At 32.1% G+C, this 25,638-nt stretch overlaps 2 protein-coding genes across 4 annotated transcripts; both read right to left on the reverse strand.

Moving 5' to 3' along the window:
* Positions 1–8,431: 8,431 nt before the first annotated feature.
* Positions 8,432–17,648, reverse strand: LOC132311917 (ATPase GET3B-like). Of its 2 annotated transcripts, none has more exons than XM_059810069.1 (12): positions 17,390–17,646; positions 15,890–16,101; positions 15,691–15,753; positions 15,423–15,533; positions 14,826–14,900; positions 14,670–14,738; positions 14,529–14,594; positions 13,134–13,208; positions 12,959–13,057; positions 12,377–12,511; positions 11,539–11,706; positions 8,432–8,952 (listed from the first exon to the last, which is right to left on the reverse strand). In XM_059810069.1, exons 1-11 carry the CDS (start codon positions 17,592–17,594, stop codon positions 11,569–11,571), a joined length of 1,248 nt encoding a protein of 415 aa, XP_059666052.1. In that variant the 5' UTR covers positions 17,595–17,646; the 3' UTR covers positions 8,432–8,952; positions 11,539–11,568. The 2 variants fall into 2 exon arrangements, with proteins under 2 accessions (XP_059666052.1, XP_059666053.1); XM_059810070.1 differs by lacking the exon at positions 8,432–8,952 and adding an exon at positions 9,728–9,900 and having other exon boundaries at positions 17,390–17,648.
* Positions 17,649–20,595: 2,947 nt separating this feature from the next.
* LOC132311918 (uncharacterized) lies at positions 20,596–23,726 on the reverse strand. Of its 2 annotated transcripts, none has more exons than XM_059810071.1 (2): positions 23,581–23,726; positions 20,596–21,224 (listed from the first exon to the last, which is right to left on the reverse strand). In XM_059810071.1, the coding sequence occupies exons 1-2, from the start codon at positions 23,660–23,662 to the stop codon at positions 20,719–20,721; spliced, it is 588 nt and encodes a 195-aa protein (XP_059666054.1). In that variant the 5' UTR covers positions 23,663–23,726; the 3' UTR covers positions 20,596–20,718. The 2 variants fall into 2 exon arrangements, with proteins under 2 accessions (XP_059666054.1, XP_059666055.1); XM_059810072.1 differs by having other exon boundaries at positions 23,587–23,725.
* Between the last annotated feature and the right edge of the window lie 1,912 nt (positions 23,727–25,638).

The following is a 25,638-nucleotide window of genomic DNA, read 5'->3' on the forward strand; positions in this document are numbered from 1 at the left end:
TGGAATTTTGAGATTGAAAAAGATGTGAATTGATATTTTGCTAGAATAAGTTAAGATGAATGTAATAATGATGGAATGAACAAATGGTTGTTTATATAACATGAAAAATATAGCCGTTAGGAAAAAGTTAAAAATAAATTTTATTTTAAATTTTAAAAATATTAAAATAATAATATTTTTAAACAGCGAAAATGCACCATTGGAGTACATCCGATAGCTAAAATTTGAAGATTCTAAAATGCTGACGTGGCTATAGGAAAATGTTGATGTAGCAAATTTGGAGAATCCATTGGAAATGCCCTAATGTGTGTTTGTGCCCAATTCTCTTCTTCTATATTAAGCGTACTAGTCATTTATAGCTTGTGTTGTGTGTTACACTCAAAACAGATGGACAGTAGTCGTGGTTAAAATTTTGATTCCACAACACTTTGTTTTAAACACACACTCTTATCATTCTACTACTTCATCGGCCCCCATGCAATTTGCTTTCCATAGCCTTCTGATCTCAAACGATTAGAAACGCATGATTCCTTATTTATTTTGTAGAAACACTATAATTATTAAAGGGGAATTTCATCCCTATAGTATATAAAGTGTGCAAATAAGGGCTTGTAACATGAAAAATTGTATTGTGAATGTCATTTGCGAGTCATGTGACCTAAAAACCTTCTTTAATATATAGTGCAATAGACACCCTTCGTGTATTCCCAAACTGCCCCTCCCTCATTTCTATATATAATAATACCCTTTATTTCTATTATTTCTCTCTCTCTCTCTCTCTCTCTCTCTCTCTCTCTATATATATATATATATATATATATATATATATATATATATATTTAGCAATTGTGTAACATGTTATCATTAAGGTTTAATTCCCTTTTGCTGGGATGATTATTGTATTTGTCCAAAATTGTTAGATTCCTCCACTTTTATATGATATATTGGACATATAATAATAAGTTTATACAAAATAATGGCTTAATACGAGACTTAAACTCACATACTTATTATAGCATGAACTTTTATCATCTTACCAAGCAAAAACTCCTTGTTATACATATTTTTTCCTTAAGTTGTTTTGTATTATTAAAAAATATTTTATATTAACTACTATAATAAATTTACATGTTCTTAATAATTTGTTGCTGAATTCCATATATATATATATATATATATATATATATATATATATATATAGTCTTTTATAAATATTCTCATTGATTCATATAAGTATTAGGGTAAATTACACTTACCTCCCCTAAGGATTGGACAAATTTCACATGGGTGGAGCATTTAAGGTTTATTACTCTGACCTCCCTTAAAACTATAAAAACTCAAGTATACCCTTATATGTAATATATTTTTATAATACAAAATATATTATAAAATAAAAATCAATTTTCTATTTCATTTCCCTTATTACTTTCTCTCTCCTCTCAACCACCATTACCTTCTCCTAAAAAAATATTGTAAGTAAAAAAAAAAAAAATTAAAAAAAAGAGTGTAAGGGCAATTTAGTCATTTTATGAAAAAAAAAAAAAAAAAAATTACATGTTTTGATGGAGAGGGATTGTTGAGCATACACCCAAACCTTAAGGGAGGTCAAAATAATAAATTTTAAACACTCCACTTGTGTGAAATTTGTCCAAATCTCAGGGGGTTCAGTATAATTTACCTTTTATACAATAAGATGTCATTGTTCAAAAAGTTCCTAAGTTGTATTTAAGTGTCTTTAACCTAGGGTGTGAGTGCAAATTACGCTTACTTCATATATATATAAAACTAGTATTTATATATTAATTGCTTCAAATTTTGGGGAAAAAATGCAAAAATTACTAGTCATAAAATTTTGTACTACGCAGTAAACAAATAATTTTTAACTTGGGGTGTATTCAGGGTTGGTTAAAATTTTTTAAAAGAAAAGCTTTCATAATCTAAGTGGAAAGGCAATGATCCTATTTGTAATTATCCTAGTTTAGAAGATAGAAAATTTGTATCTATTTATTTTTTTAAAGTTCTTTAGGTTGAATATAGTAAATACATTTAAAAAATAATAATATTACATAATTCTTCATCTTCTTTCCTCTTCGTTTTGACATAAAAAACAACAGATTCATTTTCCTCTTCCTCTCTTTTTGTGTTATAGAACTTTAAGAAAAAGCTTCTATCCCCAAGGTAGCTGAAAGAAAATGAAGGAATGTTGTGTTTATGAACACAACCAAATAATCGATCAAAGGTAATGATGTGTTTCTGATGGTAAAGGAAGAAAGCAAATAATTGGACAAGATCAAGAGAACGATCAATGAATTAAATAAAAAATTAATTTTCTCCAATATCCCAATTTTTATAGTGAAACTCTAATTTTGGCAAAAGTTATAAAAATATGGTTGAGTTTTAAAACTTAAAAATGATTTTTTGCTAATGAAAGCTTTTAAGTATACTAGTCATTCTTAATGTATGAGTTGGACGCATGTTGCGGACTCATGCCTAATAGATGGACATGCAAGAAGAGATGGTGTATTGAGAGTTATAGTTAAAATTTTGAATCATCATAAATAGACCTTAAATTTCACTTAGTATCATGGACTTAGTATCATGGAGCTAGTACAGACGAAAGATCATCAAATGTGAAAACTTTTAAAAGAGAAGTTATCTTAAAAAATTTGTACTAATATAAAAATAATGCATGAAAAATTTATATCAAACATCACCAACTGTCAGAGTAAATATGAAAGTCTAACGGGAATTAGATCTAAAGCTACCATTATTATTTGTTTTTTATTTTGTATTTTTGTAATAATATTGTCACATTTTTTCTTATAAAATTAAGAATCATGATTTATGTCCTAAAACATAATAAATCTATAAATTCTTTTTTTCCGGGCTATAAATATTTGAATGCTGCCAAGCAATTATTTTTATTTATTATTATTATTTTTTTTAAATGTCAATATTTCAAAGTAAATTAAATTAGAGTTAATTACAATGACATCCTTTAAGGTTTGCCATAATGACAGCTATATACAAGTTGAGCTTTTTTTTAACAATAAAACTCCCGTCAAAAAATGGATCCAAATAATCCTTAAAGGATGTGAAATGTCAATATTACCCTTAAATATTTTATTATAAAATATTAAAATTCTTAAATGACACTTTTAACCTCACCAATCTCTTTCTTCTCACCTTCTTTCATCAGAAGCACTTTTCTCTCTCTCTGTCTCTATTGTATATCTTGAACCTAGACAACACACCACCACCAACCACCAACACCACCGTCCTCCACTAGCACCAAAAGGTCTTTTTATAATACAAAAATAGGAAAAAATAATAATAATAATACTACAAAAAATAAAAAAATGGAGGGGGGGGCGGCATTCACACAAGTGGAGAGATTGTGAATTTGGGGGTTTAGACAAAGAGGGAGTGGAGGATGGCAGATATGGACACTTTTGTCCATACCGATTGCCGACGAGTTGTCGGAGTTCCTCATTTTTGTCCTCGATTTGCTTCCTGGTGCCGGCTCCACATTGCGGATCTCGGAGATCGGCTGGAAGAACGATTCGGCTTGTCTGTCTCAGTGGTGTCCCCCTCCGCTGTCGCCGACGGCAGCTCTATCAGCGGTGGATGGTGACGAAGGTGGGTGGTGGTTCGCCGGATTACTTCTTAGGCACATGAGGAACCGGCCTAACATATTTTTAATCAAAATCTCAATCAATATCATTCCCGGCGAGCTTCAGAACATCAATACACAACATCATCCATCTTCTAACCGAGACTCGTCATCTTGGCCTAATCGCCTAAAAGCTTCAGCGGACTAAATCAATACCATAAATATCTGGCGTGCGTCAATCCGGTGAAGAGCTACAGTGAACTTCTGATCATCACCGTCCAAACCAGTGAAGTTCTGGTGAGTTTCAGGTACGACAAACTTCATGGTGAAACAAGAACAACCAAGGCCAAACCCTAACCCTAAAAATCCACCACCAAATCCTAGCCCTCTTCGTCCCTAAATCCCTCACCACCACCATTGCACCATCACCACAAAGAAGTATATAGGTTTTGGTGGCGGCGGCAACGTCCATGAGTGATTAAGTGTCTATAACGGACGGTATTGGAGAGAAGGAAGGAAAATAATGGTTTTTTTTTTTTTTTTTTTTTTTTTAAGGCTAGAAAGGTAATTTCATTACTCAATTGGGTCAATTTATAAGTCAAAAGGTAAATTTGTCAATTCAGGTGTGGCATGCTATCATTGGGGTGTCTTTGTTACCTTACCAAATTTTGAGGGGGTATCTGTTGTTTAAAAATAGCTCAACTTGTATATATTTGTTATTACAATAAATCTAAGGGGTGTTATTGTAGTAACCCATTAAATTATATACAAGCCCATAAATGGGTAAGGAAAAGAAAATGATTAAGCCAGCTAATTAACCATATCTGCTACCACAAAGGAGGAAGCCCAGCCCAACAAAGTCCCAACCCTTCTTCATTTAAAAAGATTCGGCAGTTGCAGTTGGAACATGTTTGCAACGGACTGTTTATATGATCTCAAATAAAGTTATAAATTAATTTTGAATCTTAAAGTTGAATTTTGTAATGAACAATAATTTAATTTAATTTAATTTATTAAATATTTTTATAAATAATAGTTTAACATATAACTAAAACTATCATTCAGAAACTTATCAAATATGTTAGTTTTTATGGCAAGTGGTTTTTATTTAAATTGTTAAACAAATATAAACGCCAAATAAACATCAGGTTTTGTTTAAAATCAATAAAATAGTGCTACAATTAAGTAAAGACTAGAGAGATTCTTTCTCCAAAAGTTATAGTTTAAATTTGATATATATATATATATATTAATATTTAATGTCCTCTTTTTTATTGCGTATATACGAGTAATAATTGATCTAATGCTACCTAGGTATAAACAAAAATTTTTATTGAATTGAACCAGTTTGAACCTCCTGAAAATCTCATTCGTTTTAATGTATTCATTTTGAGTGTTTTTAAGTAAAATTCTTCAAGTTTGTTTAACTTATTCCAATAGAGTTTTGTTTTTTTTGTTTTGTTTTGTTTTTTTTTTTTTTAATGCAATAAAATGAAAAATAAAAAATAAATAAGAAGAAGAATAATAAGACAGAATAAAACACACAATAACATGATATGTGTGTGTTTGAGAGAAGGGTTTGTTAAAAAACTCACAATAACATTGATATATACTATAGATGGAATAGGATTACTAATTCAATAAATAAATAAAAAAATTAGCATAAAAGCGGAATGAAATGACCAGAAATAGTATCAATAAAAAAATTTAGCAAAAGAGCTTAATGAAATGACCAGAAATAGATGACTATTTTTCTTTTCTCTGCCGGACAAATAACACACCAACATAATAAACCCTATGAAAGCTCAAGTCTTTTGACAAATTCAAGATATACTATTGAATCATAATAGTGTGTTCAGCTAATTAAATTGAAATTAAAATTGATGAAATTTTCTTAATTTTTTTTTCTCAAATTTCACAAATTTCAATTCCGAGCTTTAATTTCATGCAGCCAAACTCACCCTAGCTAATATTTAACTTTATGAGAAATTCTTCTTTAGTGGGTTGTAAATAACTAATTTTTTCGATCGTCCAATTTTCTTGAGATTTTCAATTAAATAAACCTTAATCATGGCTTACTGTTTTTTATAAAAAAAAAAAAATTACAATTTTAAAAAACATATTTATTCTAAAAATAGTTCCATGCATTCAGAAAAACATTTTCATAGTAGTTACCGAAAAGGAGAATCTTTTTCATAGAACCTAATTAACAAACTGACTTTTGAAAATAAATCAAAATGTACTGACTCCAGCTTTGAAATTGTCACTATCATATTTTAAAAAATGATATTCAAAGTTTTATCATACTTAAAAATTTATAAATATGTCAATTATTATCTCGAACCGATTTGTCCTAGTTTAGTTTATATAGAGAGTGACACAGTTTTGCAACCTCATCTCATTGCAAACTTAAAATTTATAAATTCACTCTCAAAAAGTGAGATTACGCAATTCATGAAAAGATTGAGAGAACTTTGAGATTACGCAATCCATGAAAAGATTGAGAGGGAACGAGAGAGATCACCCGACAAACTCATATTCTGTTTGCGTGCATAAATATTGTTGATAGTAACTAGTACATTTTATCTTTTGGCATGCTGTGTTACAAGTTCTTCCTTTTATGCAATAATTTCTTCTTTTACCATATAATACAAACAACAACCGTTGTATCCAAACAAGCAAAATTTAAAAAAAACAAGTCATGGTGGTTGTCTGTGACGAAGGTCAGATCTCAAACACACTGGTACAAGCACATTGTGCAATGCAAAACACAAGAAAATCAAACACACTGTGACAAAACAATATGTGAAATGCAAATATGAAAAACAAGAAAATTAAACACACAATGAAAAAACAATATGTGAAATGCAATTATGTAAAACACAAAAAAATAAATAAATAAATAAAACACAATGTTGTTGGTGATAAAGGACATAAAATCATAATAAGAAATCCTAATAGCACAGAGGGAGAATTAAAGGTTTTTTTTTTTTCAAATTTGGAAGTTAAAAGAACGATAGTTAATAGCCAAAATATGTATTTTTTCACAAATATTTGGTGGTATGGAGATGGAATAATCGTCCGAGATGGAGAGGAGGCTGAAATAAATAAATATTTTAATTTCCTCCATGTCCCATTTTTGTGAGGATGTTCCCAGTTTTGACAAGTTTATAACAAATAATTTCAAAGTTAAAATGATTTTTTTTAATGATTTGAAAAATATTAATGAAAAACTAGATATTTAAGCCTACTAATCATATGTAGCTTGTGAATTCGACCCATGAAGAAAAAAAGTCTTTAGTCATGCAGAGATTGTTTTTAGAAGAATTTTTTGAAACATATGATGCATGAAAAGTTTATATCAAACACAATTAGGCGTTATTGCCTTTTGAGTTTTGATCTCTAATGATTAGAAACGAAAGGAATATTATTTATTTTGTAGAAACAATTTAGTGTTGATAAAAGAGGTAAACTCCACAAGTTGATCATTAACGCTTAATTTACCATCTAGTGCATATGCTCCCCAAAATATATGATCATCTATATATAGAGTCCTGATCTCTTACTTCCCATGGAGTAAGAAAAATAATCCACACTTTTCATATAGACCCTTAGATTTATCTAAGGGTCATTTTACAAAACCACCCATGATATTTCCTTTTAACACTAAACCACTCTCACCCTATTTTTAGTTTCTATAATTAATTTTACCATTACCATCTACTATAACAATAAAAGGTAATTATAAAAGGTAAAAATAGAAACCTTTGAAAAAAAATTAATTCCCGTAGCTTTCCTTTTATTTGTCGTGGAAGAGTTTACTTTAAGGCTTTGAGGATTAAATTTTTTGTTTTCATTTTATTTAGTTTAAGTTTTAACAACTTTGAATAAATTCAATGTCATATGATTCCATTATTCAGTTGTATGATATATATTGTTATTCACACATACACGCACAAATAACTATAACAATAATACTTCTTTTCATGAGAACTTTGGTTCTCAAACAACATGAAACACCTCTAAATCCCGGAATCGTGCACACCGCTTAACATCTCAGCTGCATCTTTCCCAATACATTTTCAGACCTCCCCTTGAAAACCCATATATACATATTCTCCGTATCATGCTGAACCATGAAAACAGCTTCAAGTCTAATTTATCATACCCACCAACCCCATTACTCTCCCAAGTGATCTTACTATTTGATTTCTCATCCAAAGTTGGTTTAAAATAAAAACAGAAGAAAAACCAGGCACCCCAGACACTATCAAGCCTCTTAGCAATATACGGGTATTGTTTTTCTTTCAAAAAAACTTTTAAATAAAAACAAATTTATTAGTAAAATATACGGGAATTAATCTTTTTTCAAAGGTTTCTATAATTAATTTTACCACCCACTGTAACAATAAAAGGTAAAATATATGGAAATTAATTTTTTTTCAAATGTTTTGTGTTAAAAAGAAAAGTCATAAGTGAGTTTGTAAAATGACCGTTAGATTTAATCTAACGGTCTATATAGAAAGTGTGGATTATTTTTCTTGCTCCATGGAGAGCAAGAGATCAGGACTCATAGCGTTTATATAGTGGTTATAAAAATGTTAAAAGTAATTTGTTTGAGAGAGCTTTGGTTGACCAATTTGTGTTTTTGTATAGTATCATGGACTTTGATGGAACAATAAATCTTTTTTGAAATTTTCAATCAATTCAACATCGTGGTTTATTGTTTTTGGATATATATATTCATTCCAAAAATAGTTCCATGCATTCAGAACATCTTTTTTATAAATGCAATGGTGAATAAGTTCATTATAAGAATGAATTCAAAGAGGTGATTTTACCTTTTTGCTCTTTATAGGTAAAGAACTGACTTTCGAAAATAAAACAATAGTTATGACTCCAGCTTTTTATTACACAACTTGTCAACACTGAAAGAAGAAGAAATATTCATGCAACTAATATGTATGTATGTGTTTGTGTGTGTGTGTGTGTGTGTTCAATGAAAGCCAGACTAAAACGGATTGAGAACCTTCCTTTATGTCGATTCCTACCATCCCGGTGAATGCACCGGAGAAGATCCAGGTCTGACTAAAACAAGTTTGTTCTACATCATGTTAATTCCCACCATCCGACTGCATCCACGGAGGAGGATCCGGTTCCAGTTAAAACAAGTTCTCTGCACGATGTCAGCAGTACTAAAAGAAACTAGTTCTATTAAATTAAGCTGCTTGTCCTCTGAATGCTTGATGCACAAGGGAAGCTTAATCTGAAATCAATCACTTTCGGCCTCCAAAATCTGACATGTGTTCTCTCTTTGGAAATCAACTTTGTCAAATAGCCTGCCAATACAAATCTCATTTGTATCAGACCATGCATTGCTTAAATAATAAAAACATAGCAGCGTAGCGGTGTTTTTCAAAGAAACAACCAGAACCAGAACATTAGACCACATATATATATGAACAATTTAGTGGTTACAAGCACTGTTTAGCTCACACAATAGCTATGATTTCGGCAGCTTCATTTCACTTCTCTCTCTCTCTCTCTCTCTCTCTCTATATATATATATATATATATGTTTTTTATTTGTTTTTCTTTTTCTTTTTCCCTTGTTTGCTAACTCAGATCAAAATGAAATAGATGAAACGTAAGGTCCCATGACTTCCCCAGTAGATCTAGCTAGTAAGCAATAATGTATTCTATTTTATCTTCCCCAGGCTTCATAAATTTGGGAAGACTCCTAGCCCTTGTGTAGATCAAGATGGAAGAATCTGGCGTATAATCTATGAGACAGTTCACCCTAAGAATGCATGTAATATCTTGTTGATCCAATTCAAAGAGAAACACTGGAAAGACAAAGAAGATGAGGCATGAATCAAGCATCTTCATGGCTTAAAAAAATTTCATTAAAATTTTTTTAATGTCCAAAATTGCATGCAAAACCTGCATTGATCCAATTTAAAAGAGAGTGGTGATCTACATTATAAGCTTATTATATCAGAAGGGATTTCAAAGTAAAGACCAGAAGACCGCTAACGTAATATACATAGTGGTTACTGGCACACATTTAGGATTCCCCTGTTCTGATTCTAGAGTCACAAGTACAGAACAGAATTTTTAAAATACCCCATCAATTTGAATTCATTGCATCATATGTCATAAATATGTTCCATAACAGTAGTCTTGAATCCCTTCCCCAAAGGTAAAAAACCAAAAATTCATGCATAAAAATAGTTGATTCCAAAAGAAAAGAGTCATTACTTCTTCCACCTGTTATGAGGGTTGAACTGGACACAAAAACATTTGACAATATTTTAATATTTTATACAGTTCCTTTTCAATGAAAAATTACACTCACACCCCCTCAAGTTAGGCTTAATTACACACAGTGGTCGAAATATGGCCTAATATCACCGTGTACCCCTTATTTTGGGTGCTGAACAACCCCCCTCTCGTCAAGTTGCCCTTGACTTTACTTTATAAAGTAGGGTTAAATTACAAAAATGCCTCTCTCTAAACCCATTTTTGGGTCTATCTAAAGCAAGCCCTAATTTTTTTTTTTCCCTAGTTGGGAAACTCGCACACACTGCCTCCACTGAGGTTCGAACCCCTAACCTCCCTTTGGGAGATAAAAGCCTTGTACCGCTAAGCCACAGGCCTGTTGGTGCAAGCCCTAATTTTAATTATTGCATAAAGCCGTTCTTAATTGAAACATTTGAATTTATTTGTTCTTTTTTTCACAATGGAACATTTGAATTCACTAGCCATATAGAACCTGACTCAGATGAAACTTTTTCCAATTTAGGTGATGAGTTGCTGATTACCGGGGATGGACTTCGGCATTCACAACTAGAATTATCAGCATCTTCCTCCATGCTCAAGAGCCCAGTTTTGGTGGGAAACGTAGATGACGCAGACATAGCAGTAGTGATTTTTCTTACAACAGATGAGGATAATTCTCTCTTTGCCGATCTCAACGAGTTGCCAAATTGTCCTGTGGTGTTCTAATTGGGAGTGTGGGAGAGGGAGCAGGAGGAGCGCTGACAGACCGTTACTGGGAAGAAAAAAACGTAGGTAGGAAGCATAAACAAAATATTGGGAACCGAAATGAAGTGATGTAAAATTTTGATGAGGGATGGATAGCTTTTTACCAATTTTTGGAGAGACGGAGAAGCAGAGGGATAGCTTTGTACAAGAAGATATTTGAAGTTTTCCTCGAATATTTGTTTCTTTCCCAGCTGTTTCTGCAAACCTTCCAATTTTTGTCTTAATTCATCCTCAGACACCATTATTTCCTTTTCTTTCCTCGCAATCAAATATATATGTATATGAATACATAACATAATAACAATTTCTAACGATTCGCTCTCTGCCGCACCACCAACGAGGCACCAACTCTAACCTCTGTATCAGCTTCTCCTCCATGGCACATTCATACCTTTCACTAATTTCCCAAATCCATTCATGGCGCAATCTTAAAGCATTTCTCTACACAATAGCACTTTATACATATATATGTATATATATATATATATATATGTTGTTGAATTCAAATGTGGGGTATTTTGATTTAGCAGCCACGTTGGTGGCGGATTGGAGGAGGTGGTGGTGGGAAGAGAGAAGGTAGAGAGAAATATTGGGTCTTTCAAAAGAGAGCGGGGTAATATAGTAATTTAACTTACAAAATTGTTTCTTATTTTAATCCTATAAAGTCAAGGGCGAAATTTTCACTCTATTTTGGACATCCGTTGGTCAATTAACATCAATAAGGGAGGTCAGTGTAGCCAGGCCCTATTTCAACCACCCTGTGTAATTAGATGAGTGTAATTTTACCCAAAAAGTTTTTCTACAAGAAGCAAATTATTAAATAATTTTGTTTAAAGGGGTGAAGAAAAAATTTGCCTCAGGGTCAAGGAAAACGTTACCCAATTATGCTCATATCATTGAGCAGATCTTCATTTCCATACAATGTCCCCTAAAAATTGAAGAGCAGGGACACCTCTGATCTCCATATCAACAAGGGGCGCCTGGGTCAATGTTAAGCCAGAGAGTTCAGGATCACTCTGGATCATATCAAGAGAACGCATCTGATCCTGAAATATTTGAATGGAAATAATTAGTATTAGCCAAACCACAAGAAGTTCAATTGTGCTTTTCAATAACATGCCTACAGTTTAAGTAGAAAAGATCATCAACAAATTAGAGAAGTATAAAATAAATAAGAAGAAGAAGAAAAGAACCAAAATAGGAAGGGAAAAAATAAAAAGTAAACGTTGGAAGTATTTGATGTCCTAGATAAATACTCCCTGCGACCCAATTTAGTTGTCCATCTTTCTAAATTCAAACATCACATTTCACATCTTTCCATAAAATGCCCTTTAACTTTTTAAAAATTTCAAACTTGATTATATAAATATTCAAACATGAAAGGGCAACTCGGTAATTCTTAAAGGGGACAATGCAATAATTAAATGTCCCCTTATAAAGTCATACTCCCCAAGTGTTACATCTAATATGGGACAGACAGAGTAATGTTTTAGAACTATTCACCAAGAAGGAATCAAACAATTTTCTCTGAACAAGCAGGGTTCCTAAGAGTGACAATCATTCAATCAATTATCATGAAAATCACATAAGCTCTAAATTCAACACATGTTGATTATGAATTGAGTTTCTAATAACCATATATATGTGACAGTCAAATACCTCATGCTGTTACTAAAAAGCTTATAAACTGGAATAGGACAGTAAACTAGAATTTACCTTCCTTTTCACTGAGCAAAACTTGCAGTCTGATGCAGATGGGGGAAGAATCTGATTAACAATAAGTCTCTTGACAGGAACTTGTTCCTTTTTCAAGGAAGCGCACAACCTTGATGACTCATTGATTGCCATCACCTTCAAAGAACAGTTTGAAGAGAGTTCTTAAGTGTGAAACATTAATTTATAATTCATTGTAGAGCAGAAAGACACGAACTACTTTTTTGATGGTCCAGATTGCACAATAATGAATCGAAGTATTTATCCAACATTCCTACAATGATTTTGAAGAAGTTTGTTGAATGTTTTTAGAGTGTATCTGGTTGCAAATGGATTTGCATTAAATAATTTATCTGGAGTTCAAGCAAAGGAGTCGACGTGTACAGTTATGCACAAGAGACACAATAATAAGCACAGACCCATACTACAGAGAAAGCATAATCCAACTCTGCAGATTCTTCATGAAACTATATAATAGGTTTTATTTTGGTCCAAGTCATAACTAAGAATCACAATTGCAAACAAACAAGCCCTTATGCAGAGGGAAAATGATAACTGCCCCATAAATTCTTTAAAGGCTATTACCGTGGGGATCGTTACTATTACAAACTCTGTTGAATCTGTGTCACGAAAAAGTTCTCGTACTTTTATCATCCTCTCCCTTAGTCGCTCTAATTTGTCAGACTGCATAGAAATCAAATATAGACTGTCACAGAGAGAGAGAGAGAGAGAGAGAGAGGTCTAACTAAATCAGGCTTACAGCATCTTCCCGAGTTTCTTCTTTTCCAAAGACAGATTTGATGGCTGAAGTAGCTGAAGTTATTTTCTTCTTTAACTGTAACATGCAACGCAGTTAGAGAAGAAATCAACCAAGAAACGTAGTAGAACCACTGAGGTCAAATTATTTCAAAAAATCTGGTTCTGGTATATGTAACATTAGTAAAAATGACCGACTTGTATAACTGGAGTTGCAATCCACTGTGGTACCCAAAGCAATCGAGTGAAGCAAGATGAAAATAAGCACACCACCTAAGAGCCAAGATGGGTGAAAAATATCTATATATAGAACAAATTATGGCCATTTGCTATACGCTAATAGGTCCAGGAATTTGCTACATGTCAAATTGAAGGAGTAACCAAAAAAGGTAATTGATATACCAATAGCAGAACCACTGGGGTCAAATTATGCAACTTAAGCAGTTCGTGTCATGAAAAGTAAGTGTGGATCAGCAGTAACTAATGTCATGATGGCTATATTCACTTTCAGTTCCAAATTTTTTGGGCACTTCCTACTTTCTCATAGACAACTGCCTCCTAATCAATAACACCAATGCCCCTGGAAAATACACATACCACATCCCTGCAATAGCTATGCTCGACGGGTTAAATCTACTTGATTTATGATCAACATGGAGGGAAAAGGGAACTACTTGTAGTTTTCAATGACGACTTCCCCAGTACTGAAGCCTTTGCTTTTGGGGAGCTTGTTAGATAATTCAGGCTTTTAGAGTTGATTGACCACTGGTGTAACGAAATACCCTTACTCTTGTATCCTCCTTTATGAATCCTTCACTTTAGCCTTTCTGGGGAGAGTGGTTACTCTTTGCCATGATATTCTCTCTTGATACCTTTGCTGCTTTTCTCATGGCTGCCAAAAGGTTTGCTAATTCGCACCCAATTAATTGCTTGTTTCTTGTTGTCCTTAGACCAGCACTTTTCCTGAACTCTGCTGCATCTGCTTTCCGGGCTCTGTATTTCATAATTTTCATTCTCCAGGTGGAGATCTCTTTTGCTTTGTGCATTTTAGTGCTTGTTTGAGGTGATGTTCAGCTCTCTCCACAATTTTATATTCTAACTGAAAGGAGGCAACCTGCTAAGGTTTGAGTTCACTTTCATTTAAATACCATAACAGCCAATATTTATGGCCATTGATATTGTCAAGTTAGGAGTCTTGTATTTTGTTGATTCCTAATCACATACGCTGCATTGCATATTAATCATCTTTGTTTTACCAACATAGTGATCAATTATTTACATAAAAAAAAAATTCTGTAAAATATAATGTTTTCTTTCTTTTAAATTACAAAGTTAGACAATTTCCATTGAATCAGCATGTCAACCATAGGCTGTCTTAAATCTGAGTTAAGATTGCTACCTTCAATATCTTGCCTATAGAAGCATCCAAGAAGTCCGGCAAAGACAAAAGCCGTAGTGTATGACCCTGTCAAGGACATCCGCCAAGTTCAATGTGTAATCTCTAGAACAAAATTATGTCAGAAGGTTATTTTTTGCTTACCGTGGGGGCTGTATCAAAGACTATTCGAGTAAACATATTATATTCTTCCGATTCAAGGAATTGTATAACCTGGCAAGAGGATACGTAGTCAGTAAAGAGAGGAAAAATCCAAGATATCACCTGCTATATATGAGAAAAATTATAACGCATGCGTGCCTTGGAAATTGCAATAGCTTCATCTAAACCAGGAGGAGGTGTGTCCAGCAGCTCTCCCAGCTTCAATTCTCCTAACTTTTTATCATTGAAAAATCAAAAAATAAATTGTTACAGAGAATAGAGAAGCATTTATCGTGATAAAGTCAGCATCAAAGTGACATTCCAGGATAAAAAAGGATGTGTATGTGCGTGCGTGTAGAAAACTGAAAAAGATTTAATATGCAGAGAGAAAAGTAAACAAAACTGCAGTTGCTCCTAATAACTGAACATCATAAAGTGAAGAAGTATGTGAATGTGTTTGTTAGAATTGTGTGTGAATGTGTGCATGCAACAAAGTTGATAAGTACAGCCATATAAAGAAGAATGAACGCCTGCTCTATATTGCTGTCTTCGACTTTAACAATGATAAATCAGTTCAATAAGTTTCTATCATCAGTGTACCTATCAAATATATATATGTGTTTGTGTACATCCTTTCCTATAACTGATAGAATGTTGAAGATTTACATATCAAGACCATTTATGATACCTCAAATATAGTTTGATGGAAAACAATGACTCTCTAGTTGCAAGGCATGAATACAGATAAAGCAGTACCTGTTCTGCAAGCATTCCAAGGCCCATGCCATCCATGAAATCTTTAACTCCAGTTCCCCCGTTTTTCTGGCTTGCATAACGAAATTCTTCCCTAGCTTTCTCAGGGTTTATCTGTTACAGTACTATCATTAGAACATATTGAATCCATGAAGCACTAACTCCATTGAAGAAAAGTAGAAATCAGTAAGTTATGATTCTAGTTAAGCCGAAAAACGAAACAACCACCATATAAAAATGTAAATAATCATAAAGGTGACCTCCCACACACCTCTAGGGCAAACAGCGGAGAATCAGGTCCTTCAACTGGTACTAATGACCCTCCAGTCAAATCCTAGGAAATACGTGTGCACAGAATACAAAGGTTACATGACTTATATCATAAGGGGAATTAAAATTTGAATGGGATAACCAGATAAACAATAACTTAAAAAGTTTAGATGACAGAAAAAGAAAGAACTATCTTAAACCTGCGCAAAAGAGTCACTCAAAGAATGAGCAGGGTCAGTTGACACCACAAGAGTGGGATGACCACTGTTTGCAAATTTTACAGCAAGTGACGCAGCACAGCTGGTCTTCCCAACACCCCCCTTCCCACCTAGCATGTAATACTTTCGTTGGGTCCCAGAAATCATGTCATCAAACTCTGTAGTGGCTTCTGCAGGAGTAGCCACTGATCTCACTGCCAGAAAAAGAAGTATAAATGCAAATTCATTTCAAGACCATCAGATAGCATTGGGTGAGAATTCACATAATAGCATCATGTTTTTTTCCTTATGAAAATTATTCTTCTGAGCCATTAACACTCATGCAATAAAGCGACTTGAAAGTTCTAAGTTGAGTTTTTCTTACCCGGTAATAATGAAGTTTCTTTTTTAATCAGCAATCAAAATCAAGTTATTTTTGTTGGGCAGTAAGGATTAACAGATCTACATCTTGCTACTCTAATGATGAAAATATACCCAATACGATTGGTTGCATATTGTAAGAAAGAACCAGAAGGAAGTTACATGAGAAAACTATAAATCAAGTTCATATGTCATACAGGAAAGTTAAAGTTGAACAGCTTAGCATTTTGTTGTGGCTTTGTGTTCAAGTCACTCAAAGAATCTCCGGAGAATTTATCAGGCAAATAAGAAAAGTAGGTCAACCCCGCAAGTGCTGATGGTTCAGTCTATCAAGATATAAATCCATGGTTTGGAGGTATACTCACTCTCTATGCATGCAATCCAGGTAGTGTTAGAAAATTTGTCATGGTTCGCTCTGATGACAAGCCATAAGCTTATTGTGAGCAAAAAAAAACCAAAAAAAAAAAAAAAAAACCACAGGTTAATTTCTCAATTGTTTTCACAAAAACCTCAAATGTATTTGTTGCTCGTTTTGCCCTTAACCTCAAAATAATCTCCAGAGGCTAAAAATTGGACATAAAGAACAACCAAATACATATCTGCACTATAACTAACAACTCTCTGATAACACACAACCAAGCATGAGGAAAAAATAAAATAAAATAAAAATAAAAAAAAATAAATTCTCTCTTCACTCCCAAAATCCTTTTGGCTATCCATTGTCATCTTTTCTTTCTCTGGTCCTGTTCCTTAATATTGCATATCTCCGCTAAATCCCCACTTACGTGTTTCAAATATTATTTATATTCTATAAAATCTAATCAAATTAATAAACTAACCCAGCAATTGAAAAGAGAATACCTCGAATTTGAACTACCACATAAAATACCCATTTAAAATATCAAATCCAATAATCAAACCCCTTCAGCAATTGCCAAAAGATTAAACCCAAAAAGGAAGCTCTACTACATTAAAAGCAAAGTAATTGGTCGAATTACTGGAACAAATTCACACTAAAGCCAGAAGTGATTATACTGATACAGAAAAAGCAAGTAAAATGAAAAAATTATTCAAACCCATGAAAGAAATTAAAAAAAATAACATGGGTATTGAAAATTTTACCTTGTAATGAACTGGTATGCTTCTTTCTCGTGTTGGAAAGCAAGAGAAAGCCAGAAGAGCTGAAGCTTCTGCGAATATTCCAATAGGAGATTGCAGTACGGATTTTGGGTAGGTGAGAGTGAAAACCCGCCATTGCCATGGAGTTCGTTACCGGGAAGCTACGAACTGCAGGTGAAGCCAAGGCGGTGACAACAAAGGTTGACATGTTTGTTTCTGGTTGCCCAAGTAAAGGAAAATGAAATTGCGATTTGCTTATATAGATATATTGATACAAGATGGTAAAGCTGGTGTACGATGCACAAGCATAACCCTTCAGAAATAATAATAATAATAATAATATAAATATTCCTTTTTTACAACTATAAAATATAAAAATTAAAACAACAACAATATAACTTACACTGTGTTAATTCAAAAATTACACTAATCAATTTTTTTATTTTTTTTTTTTGCCCAATGTGACATGTTCATTAAAATATTAACACTGTTTGGAATGATGTGGTCAAAAAAAAAAAAAAATCAAAATGAAATTCCTCATGTTTGGAATTAAAAGAATTATAAATGGAATTATATTTCACTGGATTTGAAATCTCAGAGTATAGTATCTCCAAATCCCATTAAAAATGGGGAAATTTGATAGGTTTTGTAAATTAGTTTAGAGCATCTCCAAACGTTGTCTATATTTTTTTTTGTAAATGTGATGTGTCACGATAAATTTACACAAAAATTTTGGATTATTTAATTTTAGCTCCAACAGTTGTTTTATACCTTTTGTGTAAAAATATCTAGGATCCCACATAACTTTTACAAACCTACTTAATATATGATTGATTATTTAATAAAATGAGAAAGAGGGATGAAAAAGGAAATATGTTGATCTGGCAGTGTAAAATATACAATCCTTTTATACATTGGTGATGTGGTAATTTATCTTAACAGACTGTTGGAGATGGCCGTGTATATTTTACACAAAAGGGTATTTTAAGATGCTCTTAGTTGTAGGTTAGTAACTTGCCTAATATATTATCCTTTTTTTAGTGAGCATCTTCAATATTGTGTATATATTTTTTTTTTGTGTAAATCTGACGTGTCATAATGGATTTACAAAAAAAAAAATTGAATTATTTAATTTTAGTTCCAACTTCCAACGGTTGTTTTATACGTTTTGGGTAAAAATATATCTCCTAATAATAATCAACCATGTGTCATGTCAGAACCCACATAACTTTTACAAACTTATTTAATATATGGTTGATTCTTTAATGGAATGAGAAAGAGGGATGAAAAAGGAAATATGTTGATTTGGCCGTGTAAAAAGGTTGTATAAAATCTTTTACACATTGGTAATGTGGCAATGTATCTTAATAAATACTGAAGATAAAAAAAATTTACACATCATAGGTGACAGTGTATATTTTACACAAAATTGTATTTTAATATACCGTTGGAGATGCTCTAATAGGATGTTAAAATATTTTTGTGTAAAATATATATAATGTGTAAATTTTTTTTATCTCCAATAGTTTGTTGTTAAGATACAATGTTATGTCAAAATAAGAACTGTTCGACATCTTTTCCTTTCTTTTTTTATTTTATTTTTATAAACATAATTTGATTCATCACTTTCTTTGAATCATCTTGTGCAATCATTGCTGTGAATTATAGGATTTTTATCCTTTTACATTTTATTATAACGAGATAAATATATACCGGCCAAAATATTGGATATATATACCAATCAAATATTAAATATATATTTTAATCACGTTTTTATATAATTGTCATACCAGTCAAATATTAAATATATATTTTAATCAAGTTTTTATATAATTGTTGTTGTTTGATACAGTTATATAATTTATTTATTTTCCTAATTAAGAGGAATTGGGACGTGAGATTTAAACGCAAAAAAATAGAGTAAACTAAGAAGGTTTGTAAAAGACTAAAGTGAATCAAGTAGGTTTGTAGAAGATATATAAGGTCTTGGGCATACATGATTGGTTGTGTATAAAATAAAATGGATGGAGTTAAAAATAAATATTCTAAATTTTTTTATGTACACAATAAAATATACACAACAGTTAGCAATAAAATGGTTAAAAAAAACAAACTTTTATTATTAAATTTTAGCTTAATGGAATTTCATTTCAAATTCAATACCATTTCTTTTTCAATTTCAAATCTCAAAACAATTTAGCTCCAAAAGCAAAAAAGCGATAAAAATTGTATCGTTTTTACCCCTAACAGTTATTATATTACTTTAATTGAGAAATGGAATTGAAGTTAAAGATAAGGGCAAATTTTTAGTGTTGTACTTTGACTTTTTTTTTATTTTTTATTTTTTTAGACAAGTACGCAGACACACTTGGTCCAGGATTCGAATCACTTCCTTGCCCCATTGAGGATCGAACCGAATTGCTAAAACACCAACTGCACCATCTCAATCGATCAAATTGGTTTCTTTTCAGGACAATTTTAATCGAGCACCCTTTCTTTGTATTGCTTAAAAATTTACAACAAATTATTTCCCTAAATTAACTGTCAATGGTGTTTAAATTTAATGTATAATCTTCGGGACCTATATAAACAACGATCCCTTTCACTGGTTTTTTCTTTTCTATCTTCCCTTTAGTTGGTCCTCAGCCTCTTACTGTCTGCTCAGCTCTCGATGCCAATCACCATATAATTTTGTTACAATTAGGATTGAATGATACAATACAAAAAGTGATTTTTGGGAGGAATAATGATTTGAAATTTGAAAGTCAGAACAATTCGGACTAATTTATCTAAACCATATAATTTTTGAACAAATTAGGATTGAATGATACAATACAAAAAGAGTTTTTTAGGAGAAATAATGATTTGGAGTTTGAAAGTCACAACAATTCGGATATAGCCTTGTTTGTTGTAGGAACCAAAAGAACTTTGACCGCCAAATGAGTTTTTGAGGTCTCTCAGTGGATGTTTTCGCAGAACCTGATGGGAAACCTTTGATCCATTAGGTGGTAGGTAACTTTTGGAAATACTTGGATCCACAATTCATTTGGGGGCAGAGGCAGCATCCTCAAATACTTAATCAATTGGGAACTTACCTTAACCATGTCACCATATTGCAAATATGCACTGGACAATTTGTTTCATTTATATGGCATACACTGCTCTATTCAAATGCCAAAAAAAAAAAAGAAAAAAAAAAAAGAAAGAAAGAAAGAATGAAATAAATAAATAAACGTTAAACCATTATAGGGACAAGATCCAACTCAAGATTATATTATCAAAATATTAAACGTGAAACCATTATGGCTAAATTATCACAAGAAATCCACCCTTTAATCTTCCGAGGTTTCTTCTTTCCTCCCGGCCAAATCTTCAAGAGTTAGATTCAAAGTATCCATGCTACACTTTTTCACTTCCTCTCCGCGAGCAGCCAGGAGCTCCTCAACGCTCCCTGGCTCTCCAAACCAACCCAGATGATCTGCAATCAAGTGTAAATTATTGCACCCAGCACACCTTGCCACCACAACACCTTTCTCATATGATTCACGACAAAGTGTCTTGACAGATCTTGTATCACAGACCTTGCAAGTAAAGACCATTGCAAGGTCGTGACGCGGGGACATCTTCAAGTTGGAAATAGCATTGTACTTCACAGCCGAACTGGGATTACTCGATGGGTCGGAGAGAACTTTTGCTGAGTTAGAATCAAGCTTCGAACTGCAAGCTTCACATCCTTCAATAGCTTGCTGGCTGGGTTCAACCGCCGTCTGAATTCTCCTATAGGATGGAGCTCTGCAGAAGGATGAATTTGCAAAAGGAGAAAATTGCAAGGAGGGTTCTGCTAACAACAAATTTAAGACAAAATATGATAAAGAAACGATACCAAAATCAGTTCAATCGCATGCAGGAAAACACAGGACTGTAGGATGACATGCATACAAGAAACTAGATAATTATCAGAATCACCATGGTCAGAACACAAACCACATCCTCATCTAATTTGAGGCTGTACAAAAAATATCTAAATAGAATAGCATAATGTCAAGGATTATCTTATTAACACTATGAGTCACAGTTCCCAAAGTATCAATTATTTTGGGCCAGAGGGAGTATATATTATTATACCAAGAAAAGCATAGAAAAGTAATCAATGAATTAATTAACTATCCTCTCAACCAAATACTGGCTAAAGGCTATATCTGAAGTTGGAAAGAGAATAAGTTAATAATTCAAACTGGTAATAATCATTGAAGTTATTCTCCAAAGTAAGTTGAATTTTTATGCTTTGTTGGCAAAAGTATTGGGTATACCCCGGGGGTACCGACAATGTAGTACCCCTGAGCCCTGGCCAATGGTTACTCACTATTTCCTTTGATAACAGGAAATAAATACTCACCATTGGTTGGGATACTACATTGTCGGTACTCCCGGGGTATCCAATATTTTCTAGCTTTGTTGGGAAAACAAACACTGCCTTTCAAAAAAAATGAGATTATGAGAATAACACTAAGTGTTTCTCCCATGAGTGCTCATTTATCACCATATCACTGTACAATCTATCAAATTGTATTAGGAGGCTACAAGCATAGTTGACTCATCCAAGTCCACCACGAATTGCCCGAGTTTTTTTTTATAAGTAATAATTCACCCAAGTTTCAACCTTCCATCAAGTTGAAGAGGTCCTGAATTTGTCCCTACATGGTTATTAAAAGTTTTAATATCATTTAAAGGAAGTTTACTAGTTAATTTTACATTAAACACTGGAAGTAGATTCCCACACATCAATCAAGATTCATGTGGAGAATTTCTAGCCATTGTCAGAGTCAACTTTATCAACCAAGGAGGGATAATAGAAATAAGGTGCTCGTTCTTATAAATGAACACCCCCAAGAAAAATATATAGTGAACCCAAGCTTTGCTTTGGCAAGATGACTCAACTACGCAGGCGATCTAATAGGTTATCAGATTGGTTTTACCACCCATGCCACTTCTGTGCGGTGCAATATTTCTTGGTACCATAGCCTTGTAACTTACATTGTTTGCGTTTTTTCATTTATATTTTATTAGATTAAAGAAAAGTTGGTTGAGATTAGGTTTATTTTAAGTGAGGATTGGTTGTTTATCCAACAAACTCCATAATAGGTTTCTTTTCTAGTATTAAATATTTGAGTTTCCTTTAAAACAGAAATCACGGACCATTCTCCTCATGAACTCTTCTTCTATTCTATTCTCTTCTCTTCTCTCCTCTCTTCAACAACTATAGTTTCTTGCAATCTTTCTATCAACGACTACAATAGATTCAAAAAACAAACCATGTGTTTAACTTGTTTCAATCCCCCCAATGTTTTTCATATGAACCGGCACCGACTAATAGAAATGTATATTTAGAAAGTGGATTAGATGAGATTACATTTCTTCCACTGATTGAATTTTTTAAAAGTAACCAAGGAATGTAGTACAGTGGTATCTCTTATACCTCCCCATTGAAACAAAATGAGTCTGTGTCATTTGCTAGGATAAAATATATGTATGTATGTGTGTGTATATATATATATATATACACAACATATATATTCTTTAAAGTATTCTAAAGTAGCTTGAATTAAACTACACCCATAAACATACTCTGGAACTATTTGAGCCCATACAATTTAATTTTCATACAGCTGACCTCTAGTGTTTTTACAAATATACTTGTATCTTCAATATATTCGAACTTCTATCCATTAAAGATTATGCCCTAATTATATCTATTCAATGGGTCAGTTTGCATAAGTAGAAAAATGCAAATTACAACAAATATATATATATACACACATATATGTTCTTTAAATCATTCTAAAGTAGCTTGAATTAAACTACACCCATAAACATACTCTGGAACTATTTGAGTCCATACAATTTAATTTTCATACAGATGACCTCTAGTTTTTAGACATATACTTGTATCCTCAATACATTCGAACTTCTATCCATTAAATATTATGCCCTACAATACATTCGAACTTCTATCCATTAAAGATTATGCCCTAATTATATATATTCAGCAAATTGGTCAGTTTGCATAAGTAGAAAAGTGAAAATTACAACGAATAAATAAATAAAATCTAGGGTTTCAATTGATGAATAAGTACATACATAGATATAAATATATATACACACACAGAGAAAGAGAGAAGAAAGTGAGAGCTAGCCTTTACGGAGAGATCTCTGCGGTAGCCTACTGCTACCAGCAATAAGCGATAGTACTCGCCTCTGCATCTGCCGAGCCGCCATCAACGAATCGCTTCCAAGCCTTCAAGTTATACCCTTGTTTCTTTGTCCCGTATAAATGTATCTCTCTCTATATATATTATACACATAATATGTATGTATGAAATTTCCATGTTGACCACTTAAGTTTGTTGTAAATAGATACGAGTCCCCATGTTTTGAAAACTTAAATTCAATTTAAATCATTTTCTTTTTAAAATGGGAAAGAAAAATATATCTCTTTTATGGTTTTTTTTGTCTTTTCACATTTTGTTGACTGTGGAACAAAATCACATTATAAAAATAGAAAGGCGTGACGGTAATCTTCACAATTTTGGTTAAGAATCAATCAAGAAACTATAACATAGTAATGCAAGTGTAATTTTCAGAAACCTTTAAACACAATACAACATCACCATTTTTATTTGGATTAAGTTGTGTATAAATATATAACATAGTAGATAGTTATACAGTGATGACATGATAATTATATATTTATTTATTTATTTATTTCATAGTTTGGATGTGAGTTGACCAAGTTTGGAGATATAGTTGTGGAAGGAGGGGTGGGCGGGGTCCATCCCTTAAATTTTTTTTATTTTTATTTTTTCGGGAAAACTCTATTTATGATACTAAATTTTAATCATTAATGACGATTGTGTGTAGAAAAATTAAAGCTGACCTCTCAAATTTTAAAAATTGTTTATTTATGGTCACCTAGTAGTTCCTAAAGGTGGGTTTGCAAATGAATTTTAACCCCTTGAAAGTCTAATGAACCTATTGCTTTACAAAAATTAAATTTAGTAAAAACGATAATTAATTAATTATTATTGTAATTCTTGTTATATTTATACATATATATTATTTGTCATTAATTAGAGATAAGCTCTTCTTTGTCAATCTTAGGGAGTATTTATTTTTAATGGATATGCAATTAATGCATTTTCTACTTTTAAAATTATTAATTTATCTTTTTAAATTCAAAAATGTATATTACTAAGTGAAGATTTTTGAAAATTTTAAAGGGTAAATATGAAAAGATAGTATTCCTTTTGGTTGTCTTTTAAAAAGTGACAACTAAATTAGGAGGTACCAAAAGGAAAAACTGGATTACTAAGGAGTATGATCTTAACAATATACATTAAAAATGCAATCATTTTATTTAACTTTTAAATTTTAATTTTATATTACTAATTTAACCCTCCCCAATAAATATTTCTGACTCTACCCCTATTTGGAGAGACCTAATATAGATGATTCAAATCATTTATCACATCTCAACTTCGCTTGAATTTTCAATTGACAATGTTTACTTTTAATTAATCCATTTGGGAAAAAAATTGTATTTTTCTTTAGCACCATCTATTCTTCATTTCTCATTTTCCTTCTTTATCATTTTTAGTAGCTCCTAAAAAAATAATAATAATAATACGACCTCATTCATCCAAAGTTGTAGAAATTGTTTCTAGGAAATTCCTAGCCTCAAGTACTTAGGTTACAGCATCTCAGTGTATATTTTTGTGTAAATCTTACTTGTCATAATAGATTTCTATAAAAATTTTAAATTATTTATTTTTAGCTCTAGAGGTTGTTTTATACCTTTTGTGTAAAAATATATCTCCTTAACAACCAACCAGTGTCATATTTGAAGTTACATAATTTTTACAAACCTAATAAATTTTTTTATTTTATACAAACCTACTTAATATATATAGGGTTGATTTGTTAATGGAATGAGAAGGATTTTACAAACCTATAATAATTTTTTAAAAAATTTTATTTCAAACAGTATGATAAACTACCAGGTCACTAATGTGTAAAATTATCGTATATTTTACACCACCTTTTTACATAGCCACATCAACATATTTCTTTTCTTCCCTATCTTTCTCATTCCATTATAAAGAATCAACCATATATTAAGTAAGTTTGTAAAAGTTATGTAGGTCCTAAAATAACCGCAATAAAAAGTGCGGATGAATTTTCTTGCTCCATAGGGA

This window comes from Cornus florida, unplaced genomic scaffold, assembly GCF_030987335.1.
Source record: "Cornus florida cultivar Cherokee Brave unplaced genomic scaffold, ASM3098733v1 CherokeeBrave_3.0.0_Hap2_Chr06, whole genome shotgun sequence".
NCBI lineage: Eukaryota > Viridiplantae > Streptophyta > Magnoliopsida > Cornales > Cornaceae > Cornus > Cornus florida.